General features: G+C 30.6%; 3 protein-coding genes across 3 annotated transcripts; 2 read left to right on the top strand and 1 right to left on the bottom strand.

Moving 5' to 3' along the window:
• Positions 1 to 569: 569 nt before the first annotated feature.
• On the top strand, positions 570 to 1,157 carry VNE69_09143 (uncharacterized protein; the record flags this gene model as incomplete). Its single annotated transcript, XM_065474663.1, has 1 exon — positions 570 to 1,157. One exon carries the CDS (start codon positions 570 to 572, stop codon positions 1,155 to 1,157), a length of 588 nt encoding a protein of 195 aa, XP_065330735.1.
• Positions 1,158 to 7,547: 6,390 nt separating this feature from the next.
• VNE69_09142 (LTR Retrotransposon) lies at positions 7,548 to 8,261 on the top strand (the record flags this gene model as incomplete). Its single annotated transcript, XM_065474662.1, has 1 exon — positions 7,548 to 8,261. One exon carries the CDS (start codon positions 7,548 to 7,550, stop codon positions 8,259 to 8,261), a length of 714 nt encoding a protein of 237 aa, XP_065330734.1.
• Positions 8,262 to 13,574: 5,313 nt separating this feature from the next.
• Positions 13,575 to 14,540, bottom strand: VNE69_09141 (uncharacterized protein; the record flags this gene model as incomplete). Its single annotated transcript, XM_065474661.1, has 1 exon — positions 13,575 to 14,540. The coding sequence occupies one exon, from the start codon at positions 14,538 to 14,540 to the stop codon at positions 13,575 to 13,577; it is 966 nt and encodes a 321-aa protein (XP_065330733.1).

The following is a 14,540-nucleotide window of genomic DNA, read 5'->3' as shown; positions in this document are numbered from 1 at the left end:
TATATTTTTCCGCCTGTGTTTAGTAACTCAAGAAATTATCTCAAGAACAGTAACAAAGCATTTTTATAATTATAAACATTGCCAATAATAATATGCATAAGATTAATTTCAAAAATCATTAGTAGCGAGAAACGATTGACACTGTTATTTTTCATACAGTGTATAACAAATCAATACAATAGTTCAAAGCAAATTTGACATTCGTTTGAACATATCAGTCGTTGGATGAGATTAATGACACATAAGAAAATAAATGGCTACTGTTTAGTCTAGTTGCTTGGCTTATTTATAAAGTATTTATGTTCTTGAATGTAATTTCATCAATAGACTATATAATCAACATGTCGTTATTTAATAATAATTTCCGATCATATACTTTTATTACTGTTTATTGAACATAAAGTATAATTTATTTTTGAAAACAATATAATGTTGATAATTCGACTTCAAATCAAACTAATAAAGATTATTAACATAAACAAAGTTAAAATTGTAGTTATGTTTATTTTAATTCAAAGTTTGACGTTTAAAAAAGGAAATGTAAAATAAGGAATATCAATGATTACCCCATGTACATTTCAATTTATATTATATATGTATACACAATTTTTATAACTGAGTTAAATTTGAATAATGAAATATTAGTAAGTGATATAAATAGAAGCAAAGATATCATGAGACGTTTAGACAAATTAATAATAAAAATTAAAAATGAATACGAAGAATGTCAGAAATGTATTTTATTAAAGAAAACATATTACAGCGAAGAAATAAAAAATGAGAAAAAAAAAATATATAAAAAAATGAAAATCATAACAGACGAATATATTAAGTATAAAAATGAAGTTTGGTTACCTGTTATTAATGCAAGGGAAGCATTTTCAAAGATTAGATCCGAGAATGAATCAGAAATAAAAGAATTAAAGAAAATTATCGACACGGAGAAAAAAAATAGCAGTAAAAAGCAGTACGTTAAAGAAAAGGAATATGTGTTGGAATACAACAGAAAAAAAGAATCTTACGAACCAATAAAGCAAGCATTAATAAAAGCTAGAAATGAAGAAATTGAAATGATAAAACAAAATAGGAGAAAACGAATAATAGAACTAAAGAGAGAATTTTCAGAGTTTGTTGATACAATTCTAATAAAGGAATAAATATTTTATATCGGGTGAAGGATACTTTAGACCCCCCCCCCCTTTGAAGCGCTTCAATTTTTTTTTCGAACCCCAAAATTGAAGTGCAAAAAAAAAGAGGAGCAAGAAAGGGACAAAAATTTCTTATCACTTTAAACATTAAAAATACAAAATTTTATATGCTTTTATACAAAAATTAATTTTAGATTTAGTTATAATAATCATTTGAAGTATTGTGTCTTTTTTCGCCCTTCTTATTTTTTCAATTTTTTTTAATTGTTGGTTTATTATGAAAGTAGATTTTTGAAGAAAATCTACTTTAATAATAAACCAACAATTGAAATTATAAATATTATTTATAAAAGAAAATTTAAATAAATGTTCAACGATCTACACATATTGTTAAATCAAAAAATTTAATTTAAATATGTTAAGTTATAAAGAATTATATAGTTTTATGGTTATAATCTTTTTTTAAATTAAATTTCGTATACAAATATATATTTATTTGGTATTTTTACTGTTTGAAGATGCAAGTAATTTGAGTACTAATGATTGCTTCTCCTTTATTTTGCACTTCGTTTTTGGGTTCAAAATTATAAAGTGAACACTCTCAGAGGGGAGCGTTTTTGTCCCCAATTCTAAAAAATCAGAAGGGCAAAATTAGCTTATTGGTTTATATTATTGTAAAAACTTGTATTAAAATATAATTGTGTACATAAATATATATTTATTTTGTATTTTTAATGTTTAAAGTGATAAGAAATTTTTGTCCCTTTCTTGCTCCTCTTTTTTTTTGCACTTCAATTTTGGGGTTCGAAAAAAAAATTGAAGCGCTTCAAAGGGGGGGGGGTCTAAAGTACCCCACCTCCTTTTATATCTACGCTAGCTTGATTTGTGTTAAAAAGCTGCCATAGATTCGGGGTTGTGTAAAATATAAAGCATTAAAACCAACATCGTTTTTGAACAAATTATATCTAAAAACAGTAAAGAAAATTAACCTAAAAAATCATTTACATCTATGTTCGACATAAATATGTTGTTATAAAGCCCGGATATATTATTGTTCTAATGAGTTGCTTTTGACACTTATCAACTTTAAAAATGCTCTATCTCCAACTATTTTTTTTTGTTTTAGGTTCCAGACATTTTTTGGTAGTTTCTTGCATCTTTTGAAGTTATACAGTTCCTTGAATTTAATATTTCTTTTGTAATTTAAACTATGGCGATTGTTGCTAACTTATGTCAATTATATGCGTAAGTGCATCCCATTTTTGATCTGGACATTATATTTATACATTTGCGATATGAATATCAGATAAAATATAATGAGTAAGTTTATTTTATCATATATATTGCTATATTATTCTTGGTATCTTTAATAGGTTTACCTAACATTTTGTATCTAATGTGATGTATTTAAACAAGATACAATTTATATTCGCAGCTTATTTTAAGCAGTAGGCTTTCATCAGTTAACTGAGATCTTGACCAGCTCTCCCTCTCATAATTTCACCAGTTGTTTCCTCAAAACCTCTTACTACATAATATACTGACCTTTTACTTCAGTACGTGTGTTAATTTCTACTGATGTAATTACAATGTTATTAAATCTCAGTTTCTTCCCATGCACCGCATATATAAATATTCTTTTCCGTGATTCAATTATTAAACCTAGTTTATATGTACAAAGATTTATTTTCATTAAAAATTTTCTACAATGCTGAGTGAAACTTGTTAATATGTTCTCTTTACCTTTATAATTAATTTTTTCTTCTTATCAATAACAAGGTAATAGGGCTTAATGTATAATTTGTTACTTTCAATTCTTTCATATTACAATTTTTTTCAAACATTTTCCAAGATTTGTTGTGTTAAGTGTCAACGTATCTTTTTTGTATTTATAAAACACAAAAAAATGTGTCGGGTAACTAAAAAGTCAAACCACTTCGTCGTATCTTTCAATTTAAAATTACAATATTCAAACGCATTTGGATGCTAAAAAAGTAACACTCTTTCTACGTGCTCCTAATGGTAATATTTTTCCTCTTGCTCACAAAATATTTTTCTTTCTAACAGAAAACAATACAGTGCAACATATAAGTTAATTGTTTACTCTGATCAACGGCATAAAAAATTCCAATGAATACATATATATTTATCTTGTCTATATACAGCTGACCTTTGGTTGTTTGGTTTATATTTTAGGGTAGAGCGCTAGTTTTTTAATTATACAATTATCTCATGTAGTGCATCCCCATAAAAATATATATCTAATACTATGATATTCATGTAATGCCAAAATGTGTTATTTGTTTTCGCTTCTGTTACGGTTTTCTGTTCGTCTAATTAAAATTTTATAAGATATCATTATTCTGAAGACAGATCTACAATATTCATACCTTTATATTCAAACTTATGAGACCTCTAAATTCAGAACTTGCGTAGAATATTTATTTTTTATAGGACATGGTATTTTATTAAAATAGAATTATTGAGTTAATCTATCATTAATCTTAAATTGTTATAGCACAGCTTTCCCTAGTATTGTTCATAAGATATAGCTCTTCATAGACTTTGATTTCTGTGAAATTTTTATGTTTTTTAACATCAACTTTTCAGCTTATTTTCCTTTACCGACTCCAACTCTTTAACAGCGCAATATTCGCTAGTGCGCCTACAGCTCTAGCCACTTCTTAATCTCCTGCATCCTCCTGATCGTATCCTCGTCATCGTTTTAAAGAGGTGGACTATAAAGTCTTATTAGCACAATAGACTAGATGCATGATTCAAAGTAGAGTTTGACTTCTAGTTCCCTAATGAACTTTCTGTGATATTTAAACATCACTCGATCACACTTCATTACATAAGGGACTATTCTTGTCCGGAATATAAGTATTAGTCCAAGTTCATTTGCAAGAAGGATAAATTTTCTTAGTTTTTCATTCTCGACTATGTTAAGTTGATCCTGGTTTGTTATATCAACTTCAACTATGATTTCTAAATCTAATCTATCAGAACAAAAAAATAAAATTTCTTTTTTACTAACCAGTCTTTATTTTATTTAAAAACTCAATTAATACTAATCATAATGTGTTATTTAATATTATATTGTGTTAATTTTAAAATTTGTCCTATGCATATAAACAAATAGACATTTAAAAATATGTAAATAAACATCGAGATAGTCTTTTTAAAAGTTTTTATCATCTATTAACTCATTTAAATTCGACAATGCAAATCTTAAAAAGATCGAATATATAAACCAAATAAAACTTCTATTATTACACTGGCAATTAAAATTGTATTTGTATCGATTGTTAGGTATAACGCCACAATACAAACTATTTTTAAGTAAACTTTTGTGGTTTCTTACAGAAAGTAATTCATTTTCACGTAATTAGCTATATTCTCTCTAAAAAATCAGGCTACCTCAAATGTCGTATTGTCTATAATTTCGCCTATATAGAACGCCATCGACATACTCTCAATAATCTATTTGAGAGCATGTTTATATGTTCACTACAAGTGATCGATTTTTTTGTAATTTTTCTTAAGTAAAATACACTTAAACAGTACACTATCGCATAATAAAGCAATATAAGTTATTAATCTGTAATTTTTATGATTAAATTTTATGACTGTTCTAGTTTTCAGAATTTGAACGCAAGCTTCCATATCTTTGTTCTAAAATCTCTCTATCATCTTTTCAGTCGTCAATGTTTCTCTTCTTCGGGTTAAATCAAAGTTTTCTTTAGCTTTTACTAAGAGCGATTTATGATATTCTCTTTTGTCATTTATACCATTTCGTTTATGTATTATACGTTGAATTGTACAAAACAAGTAAATCATTGATAAGAAAAAGGTACGTTGTATAGCTTTAGTTAAGTCTGAATCATTACTACGTTTTTAAAACGATGTTAGTCAATTGATTTGTTTATATTTTGCATTTCTAAAAAAAATCGAAAAATAGTATATAATTCAATGAAAACGATTTATTAAGGGGTTTATACGTTGAAATATTATCAAGATGTATAAATATAGGAATAATTAAGATAATCTGTACATTTTTCGCTATCGTTCTTCAATGGTTTAGGGAAAATTCAATCAAAATCAATTCACCGAACCTTAAATTCGTCGAAAAATTAAAGTATATATTTTTTATAGCGATATTCATTCTATAAATATTCAACTGCTATATCATAGAATATGTTATATATGCTTATATTTTTGATTTCCAATTATGATAAATAAATACATGGGGCGATACCGAATCGTGAGCTAACAAGTGTTGGCTGTGGTCAAGAGGCCAGAAGGTTATTAGAAGAGTTTAAGAGGATTGTTTATGGACTAGTATTGTCTGATTATGATTTTGAGAAGAATGTAAAGAAGGAGATTTTTGATCTTGGAACTGATGAGTTGAAAGAATTTATGGTTAAGAATATTTAGATTGGAGATCATTGGAAAGTTATGGAAACCAAATTAGAGGAATTGGTTAAAGTACAGGAGAAAGGGATATGAGATTACGGATGATTGAGTAGGTCACAAAGATGGTGGCAGAGGAGATTAGAAATATTAGTAGAGCGGAAAGAATATTTGAAAAGAGAGGAACAATGAGATGTTATAATTGTTGAAGAATGGGACATAAGAGTCTGATGTGTTATTATAGATATAGAAATCTTAAGAATAAAGACGAATGTGAGAAGATTAAAAAAGAAGGTAGCAGTAGCTGTGATGAAAGAACTTATAGGAACACATGGGATGCTAAAAGACAAAAGAAACAAGAATGGAAGACAAGAAATAAAAGATGTTATGATGAGGTAGAAAAGAACGGTCTAACATTAGAAGACATGAGAAAGAGGTTTAGGAACGTTATAGACAACGAAGAAGAGAAAATAAGATATTGTAAAATTGAAAAATGCAGAATAATAACTGAAGAAGGCAAGAAAGTTGTAAGGAAAGGTCAGCAGGTGCCACAAGCGCATAAAGAAGAGCTGAGAAAATATATTCAGAGGTTAGTTACAAGGAATGTCATAAGAAGATCGACGTCGGAATGGAGAAATCCGATTAAAGCTTTAGTTAAGCCAGATGGAAGTATAAGACTGGTTAGCAATCTCATGGCATTAAATGATTTAGTGGAGAAAGACCCTTATGAATTATGAACATTAGGGATATCATAAGGAACACGCAAGGGTCAGTATTTTTCAGTGTTATAGATCTTAAGGAGGCCTTTTAAGGAATCAAATAGAAGAGCAAGATAAGCATAAAACCGCGTTTGAGTTTGATAAGATAGTATATGAGTGGAATAGTGTGGTCATGGGGTTTAAAAACTCGCCTCAGATCATGCAGAGAATTATGAATAAGATTTTTGAAAAACGATTTGGGTGGTAAAATAGAAGTATACATGGATGATATAGTGATTCATGCGAAGACTAGAAAAGAACATGATAAATTATTTGTAGAAGCGATGAAATTGTTAGAACGGAATAATATGCGGATAAATTCAAGGAGAATTCAGTATTGCCAAAAGGAAGTCAAGTTATTGGGAGTTACATTAAACGGAGATGATATGATGCCGTCTGAAATCAAGAAAAACGAAGCACTAGAGTTTCCAACGCCGCAGAATGTGTCGGACATAAGAAGATTTTTAGGACTGAGTGGATGGTTTCAAGGATTTATTAATAATTATGCGGAGAAGACATTATATATGACTGAAAGTTTGAAAGGTAAAAGTAAAGTATTGAATTGGACTGATGACCCGAATAAAGAGTTCGAAAATATGAAGGAAACGTTAAGAAGTATGAGTAAGTTGAAAATTGTAAACTATGACAAGGAATTTTTATTAAGAACTGACGCGAGCAATATAGGAATGGGTGCAGTACTCATGCAGAAGAATGATAAAGAAGAGTGGGTGCCAGTACAATGGGCATCGAAGAAATTCACCCCGACGGAAACTAGATATGGTATAAGTGAAAAGGAAATGTATGCCATATATTGGGGAATAAAGAAATTTGAGTATGAGTTAAGAGGACGAAAATTTAAAGTAGAAACGGATCACAAAGCATTGGCGGAAATAATAAGAAAGCCGTGTTTTAATAATAATAGAATTAATCGATGGATTGAAAAGATCCAAGAATTTGACTTTGAAATAGATTACAGGAAACCAGAACATATGGTCGTGGCGGATGCTTTGAGTAGGATACACGAGGAGGTTGATCCAAGAAACGAAATGATAAAAAAAGAAGTGAGCGTCAAATTGAAGGTAAATGGTTGAAGCACGTCGAGACAATAGACGGTAAAGAATACTGGAATTTTGATTCGGGGAGGAAAGCATTGATTCCTAAAATAAAAGAAAGAGATGAGCTTATGAGACGTTATCATGAAGAGCATGGACACAGAGGACTATGAAGCATGTATTATGCCATGAAGTTTGATTATTATTGGCCAGGAATAAAAGAAGATATAGGGAAAATGATAAAAAGGTGCGAGGAGTGTCAAATTTACAATAGGAAAAGGTCTGGAGGATGTGATTTTGTTGCTACAAGCAGGTATTTAGAAAAAGTAGCGTTAGATTTAATTGATTTTAGAGATAAGGGCAAATATGTATTAGTTGCGATAGATTACCATACGAGGATAGCGTGGGGATGTGTATTATACGATAAGAAGAGATCCTCTGTGGCCCAATTTATTGAGAACTTATGTATAAATGGCAGGAGGCCGGAGGAAATAATAACGGATAATGGGAGGGAATTTGATAATGTTGACTTGAAGGATTTGTGTAGAAAATTGGATATTACCCATAATAAGGTGAGTGTCGAGTCTCATAGAAGCAATGGTAGAGTTGAAAGAGTTTTAGGAACGCTTAGAGAGCTAATATTGAAAATGAGTAAAGAGACGGCGAGTTTTGAAGACATAGTGATGGAAAGCTTTAAAATTTATAATAATAGTTACCACGAAGGTATAAGAAGTACTTTCAATGAAGCGGTAAAAGACAATACGAGGAAAGTGATGATATTAAATGGACCAGAAGGAGACTACAGTAAAAGATTTGTTAGAAGATATAGAGAGCGGTTTATTGAAGGACAACGAGTAAGGATAGCTAAGAAAGAAAACATCAAAGGATGAAATAAATATTAAAAGTGAAGGTTTTTAGACGAAGGTATTATAGTGGTGGTATGCCCTGGGGACTCGTATGTTGTGAAGCTACTAATGGGCGATATGTTAAAAAGAGACATTATGACTTGAAAAATCTGCTTAGGGTTAATGGTGATGTAGGAGACTAACCTTCTTGGAGGGGGATGTTATATATTCTGATATTTTTGATCCCCAATTATGATAAATAGATACAGAATATAAATAATCCGTACATATTAAAATTTTGGCGCTACTAGGAAAATGGCTCCCTACTAAAACACGCATAGAAAAAAATTATCATTTCTTTAAAATTAAAAAAATCTCTCGATTTTGTACTTTCTTGCATATTTTTTTCTGGGGGGGGGCGATTTTCAAAGCAATGGTCTTTTTTTCACATTTTTCATACCCTTCATGTTAGGAAGAATACTGGAAAAGGTAGGAGAACTTGATCTTTGGAATCCTATTTCCAAAATAATGATCTCGCAATTGCCCTTTTGGTAGAATTGGGAATAATAAAGTCTACCATTCCATGTGTCTCAAAATCATGTCATGGAAACATGTCAATTGCTAGTGTTTCTTCATTTATTATGGAAGGGGTACAGATGTACAATAAAAAAGTGCAAAAGAAAATGTAGTTTGAAAAAAAGCACAAAATTTAATGAATTGACTATCGAATTCAAAAAGATTCTGAGGTGTTTATATTGTTGGATCTTTTCTTACTCAAATTATCAAGCTATCAATTTTTGTAAAATAGCCGAGTCGACGTACATTGAATTTAAAAACATTCTAATTGACATTATAAGCGAGACTCCTTCCGATATAGAACAGATAGGGGGAGAAAACACAAGGGTACAGGTCGATGAAACTGCAATATGCAATGGCTTAGTGATTGAAATTCCGTCATCTCTACACGACGATACTCCTAATATACAGTGGATACTTGGAGGAGTTGTAGAAGGTGATGAAACTATTTTTTTTGTTTCATTAATTTCTAACAGAAAGCATGAAACTTTACTAGAAGCGTTTAAACCCCATTTACTTCCTGGAACTATTCTTGTTACTGATGAATACCCATCATACCCTAAAGCAGTGGCCAATTTTGGATCTGAGCATGAGATAGTAAATCATAGCAAATGATTTGTAAACAGCAAGGGAGGACATACAAATCAGATTGAAAATTTAAAGTCCCACTTAAAACAGGATTATAGAAAAAGAAGTGGATTAAATCATGACCGTATCGCTAAAGTTTTAGAAATTTTTTCTTGGCGTAAGAGACATTGCCAATGTAAAAAATGTTCAATTCTTCGTGCTTTTCTCTACAATAACAAAAATGCATAGTTATCTGATAAAAATTCCATAAATTTTCAATTATTTTTTTTTAGTGGGGGGGGGGGGCGATTTTCCTAGTAGCGCCAAAATTTTTATTAAATATATAAATTTCCCTATGAAAAATATATATTTTAATTTTTCGGTGAATTTTTCTGGCACTGTTCTACAATATATCATCGAAAAGTACTGACATTTTTGATACAAAGTCACGTTTTATTAGAGAAACAGCAATAATTAACTTTAAAGTAATACTTTAAATACATTAAAAACAAAGCCATTTTAAAAAATAAAACATGGAATAAGAATCTTTTATAGCTAAAAAAGTCAGATATTTGTTGTATTTACATATAATGTTTATTCAATTATGGACAGCTTTCCAAAAATTATCAATTGTAAGTACTAAATGAAAACTTGCAAAGTCGTAATCAACAATATTTTGTACTTATTAATCTATACAGATAATTTAATAATTTCTATAGATTATTAATTGTATTGAAGTTAATCAAGATCCTTGTTGTGAAAACATTACTAATCTTAAACATGTATACACATAAAACAAAATAATAAGTTGGTGTCTTTATAATATTTAATAAATAAACCCCCTATGCTTGTTAACTCCTTCAACATATTATATGTAGGGTTTAGAACCCTTAATAAATAAATGGTTAACATGGCGAACACAAGGATGAACAGGGAAACAAGAGAGTCCCGTAGTCAAGAGACTAGAACATTAGAGAAAGAGGCAATTAGGATAGATAAGAGACTAAAGTTAATATTGAAAGTTGAGAAAGTTGAGTGGAAAGATGTTATGGATTTGGCATCTGCGAACTTGCAGGATTATATTTTTGAAAATTTTTGTGACGGAAGGAGCAGTTGGGAGGAAATTTATAAAGGCTTACAAAAAGGAGCAGAATTTGAGAGAGAGTCAGAAGAAAGACAAGAAATGATTAAAGAGATTATGGATAAAGTGTTGAAAGAGTTTAGGGGCGAAAGAAAAGAAAATCTTAGGATGTATAGGAAAAGAAGAGAAATCAGAGAAACTACAAAATGTTTTATATGTAAGAAAGAAGGGCATTACGCTAGAGAATGTCATGAAAGTGTAGCTGGTAGGGAAAAATATAAAATTAAAAAGGAACAAGTTTTACAGAAAGAACCAATTATCAACAATGAAGGGAAAAGATGTAAAACAGTAAATAAGTTAGAAAATTTAATTGAAAAGTATCCGGAAGTTTTTAAAGAATCAGAAGAAAAGATAAAATATCTCACAGGAGAGAAGTGTCCAATAAATACTAAGCAAGGTGAAAAGGTTGTGAAAAGAGGGCAGAATGTGCCATACTACCTTAGGGTGAAATTTGAGGAGTACTTGAATAAGTTGGAAAATAGAGGGGTTATAAGACGTTCCAAAAGTGAGTGGAGGAGTCCAATAAGAGCACTTGAAAAACCAAATGGGGACGTAAGATTGGTAAGCAATTTGATGGCGTTAAACGATTTGGTTGACAAGGACCCGTACTCACTACCGTTAATTAAGGATATTATGAGAGCCACACAGGGGTCAAAAGTATTTACGGTTATCGACTTAAAAGAAGGGTTTTATCATATTGAGATTGAGGAGCACCATAAGCACAAAACAGCATTTGAAGTGAATGGTCGAGTATACGAATGGAATAGTATGGTTATGGGGTTTAAGAATTCGCCTCATATAATGCAGAGAGTAATGAACAGAGTTTTAGATGAATTCAGAGGTAAAGGCGTGGAAGTATATATGGATGATATAGTTATTCATGGTAAAGACGTAAGAGTGCATGACGAGTTACTAGAGAGGGTAATTAAAAAGTTTAAAGAGTGTGGGTTGAGAATAAACCAAACAAAGATACAATACAAAAAAGATGAGGTGATGTTGCTGGGAGTAACAATTAATGGGGAGGTCATGGGACCGAATGAGATTAAAAAGCAGGAGACATTGGAATATAGAAAACCTGAGAATGTTAGAGAGTTAAGAAGATTTTTAGGACTAACTGGTTGGTTTAGAGACTTTATTCCCAACTATGCGTATAGAACAGTAAGGCTTACTGAGGCTTTAAAGAAAGATGTTAAGTGGAATTGGACGGAGGATATGGAAAGAGCTTTTGAGGATATGAAGCAAGGCTTGAGAGATATGAAAAAGTTGAAGATTCCGGACGGAAAAAAGCTATTTAGAGTAAGAACTGATGCGTGTGATACGGGGATCGGAGCAATTCTATTACAAGAAAATAAAGAGGGTGAGTGGATTCCGATACAATGGGCATCGAAAATGTTGACTCCTACCGAGCGAAGATATACGATAAGTGAGAAGGAGATGTTGGCGGTGTTTTTTGGAATAAAGAAGTTTGAAAGTGATTTGAGAGGAAGGAAATTTCATTTGATGACGGATCATAAAGCATTAGTAGAGATCAGAAATAAGCCATACTTCAATAATAACAGAATAAACAGATGGGTAGAACAGATACAAGAGTTTGACTTTACAATAGAGTATGTGAAAGGGGAGTTGATGACAGATGCAGATGCGTTAAGCAGGCAGTATGATCAGGTAGAAGTTTCGGATGAACAAAAAGAAAAGGACAACAGGAGAAAAGAAGTGATCGAAAAACAAATTTTAGGAAAAAAGCAGAAACATATTAAAGAAAAGGACGGTAAACAGTATTGGGAATTTTCCACAGGTGAGGTGAAAGAGATATTGAGCCTAGATAGTAGAGAACATGAAATAACAAGAGTACATGAGGAGTTAAACCATAGAGGTGTCAAAGGCACTTATTATAACATTAAACAAAGATGGTATTGGCCTGGTATGAAAGATCATATTAATAAGGTAATTAAGAATTGTGAAATATGTGGGATTAACAATAGGAAAAACACAGGAGGATGTGATTTCGTAGTAACTAGAAAGAAATTGGAGAAAGTGGCGTTGGATTTAATGGACATAGGTGGAGAGAATAGGTATGTGTTACTGGGTATTGATTACTTTACTAGAAGGTTGTGGGGTTCGAATTTGAGATGTAAAGAGAGTAGTGAAGTTATAGAGGTATTACAAAAGTGGATAAGGGAAGATGGATTTCCAGAGGAATATGTGACAGACAACGGAAAAGAGTTTGTAAGTAATAGATTTAAAGAATGGTGTAGTATTAATGATATTAAACATAGGAAAGTGGGCTTAGAAGCTCATAGGAGTAATGGTAGAATCGAGAGATGCATCAGAACTATAAGAGAGACATTGATAAAGCAAAATGATGGGAATATTTCTGAAAAGATAGAAAGAGCAATCAAAGGATATAATAATACACTACATACAGCAATAAAATGTACGCCGATGGAAGCGTGGAGAGATCAAACTGCTGAAGTTATAATTGAAAATGATGAAAATGGAAAATATGCTGGTCGGTTCAAGAGAAGACACAGAGAGACATTTACAGTAGGCCAAGAGGTAAGAATCGCTAGGAGAGAAAATTTAGGTACACGTGCGAAAACAGACAAGGGAAGATTCACGGGTCGCGGAAGGATCGTAGCTATAAGTGAAAATGATTCATATATTGTGAGACTACTGGATGGTAAAATTGTTAAAAAGAGGCATTATGATTTGAAAGAGATAAGGAAGAGTTGTTTAGAAGATGGAGAGACTACCCGTCTGGAGGGGGGATGTAGGGTTTAGAACCCTTAATAAATAAATGGTTAACATTATATGCTTGAGTTAGATATCAAAATAAAAACGCAAAATATATCTTTATTTACAAACAATTTTTATGTTTAAATTGGGGCTTTGTCAAAAATCCTTTTTGAAAACATGAGCATGACACCATATTTTTCTACTATAAGAGAAACTATATAACTTTTCCCCTTTATTCAGCTCTTGTACAGCTGAGAAGATTTGAAGAAAACAAATATTAAAAAAATCAGTTGATAAAAAATAGGGTGTTTTTTACGTTTATTATATGGTATTTTGATTTATTTGTGGTATTTCGGCTGCTGAATAGTAGCAAATACACTTTTACTATTTTTTTCTTCATTATCTGTCCTATCATTTATATTTTCATACAAATTGCTTTTCTTCTCATTATTGTTGTACATTTGTACATATTGAGATTGCATTTCAACATACTGTTTAGGATTCTCAATTGTAAACACATCAAATGTTTCTTTATAATCTCTTGGTACGGTATGAAAAGGGGCATAATAAAACTTTTCGACATTTTTTGAGGACTCTTTAGAATTATTTACAACTGGACCTTTTTCTTTACAATTTTCAACCCGATAATAATCTGAAACAGAACACGCTCGATTTGCATAACACAAAGAGTTCCCTAAGTCTTCAGAAGCTTTACAATCTTTATCTACATGTTGATTTTTATAATCGCTTGTTCTTTGTCTGCAATCATCGTGGGATTTATGATATTCTGTGTTCTCTTCTAAAATTTCAATATTATTAAAGAAATTTAGATTCAAAGAATATTTTATGCTATAAAATTTATTTTCATATTTTAAATTGAATATTTCTGAAGAAATACGTGATCTTTCGAGAGTCGTGGAATTGTTTAGTACTATTTTATAAAAACTGTTTTCTTTCAGACATATTGATGTCCTTAAAATACCAAAGCAATCAAAAAATTTTCTTTTATTATTTTCGCAAGAAATTTCATCTGAAACATATTTAAGATATTCTTGATTTATATTTTCAAGATCAAAATCATTATATGAAGTAAAATTTTGTATATTTATTAATCTTTTTGTTAATTTCTCATTTTGATCAATAGACGCATATTCAAGTATTTCGAAATAATAAAATGAACTTTCCATCATATCTTGGTTTATTCCCAAATATATAATTATTTCATTTTTTGATATTGTACGAGTAAACAAAGAAAATGTATTTTGACACATATAAGCCAGAAAATATAAAAAATAACAACTCAT

Source organism: Vairimorpha necatrix, chromosome 9, assembly GCF_036630325.1.
Source record: "Vairimorpha necatrix chromosome 9, complete sequence".
Taxonomy (NCBI): Eukaryota; Fungi; Microsporidia; family Nosematidae; genus Vairimorpha; species Vairimorpha necatrix.
The sequence above is the reverse complement of the archived record's forward strand: the minus strand, read 5'-3'. Positions and strand labels throughout refer to the sequence as shown.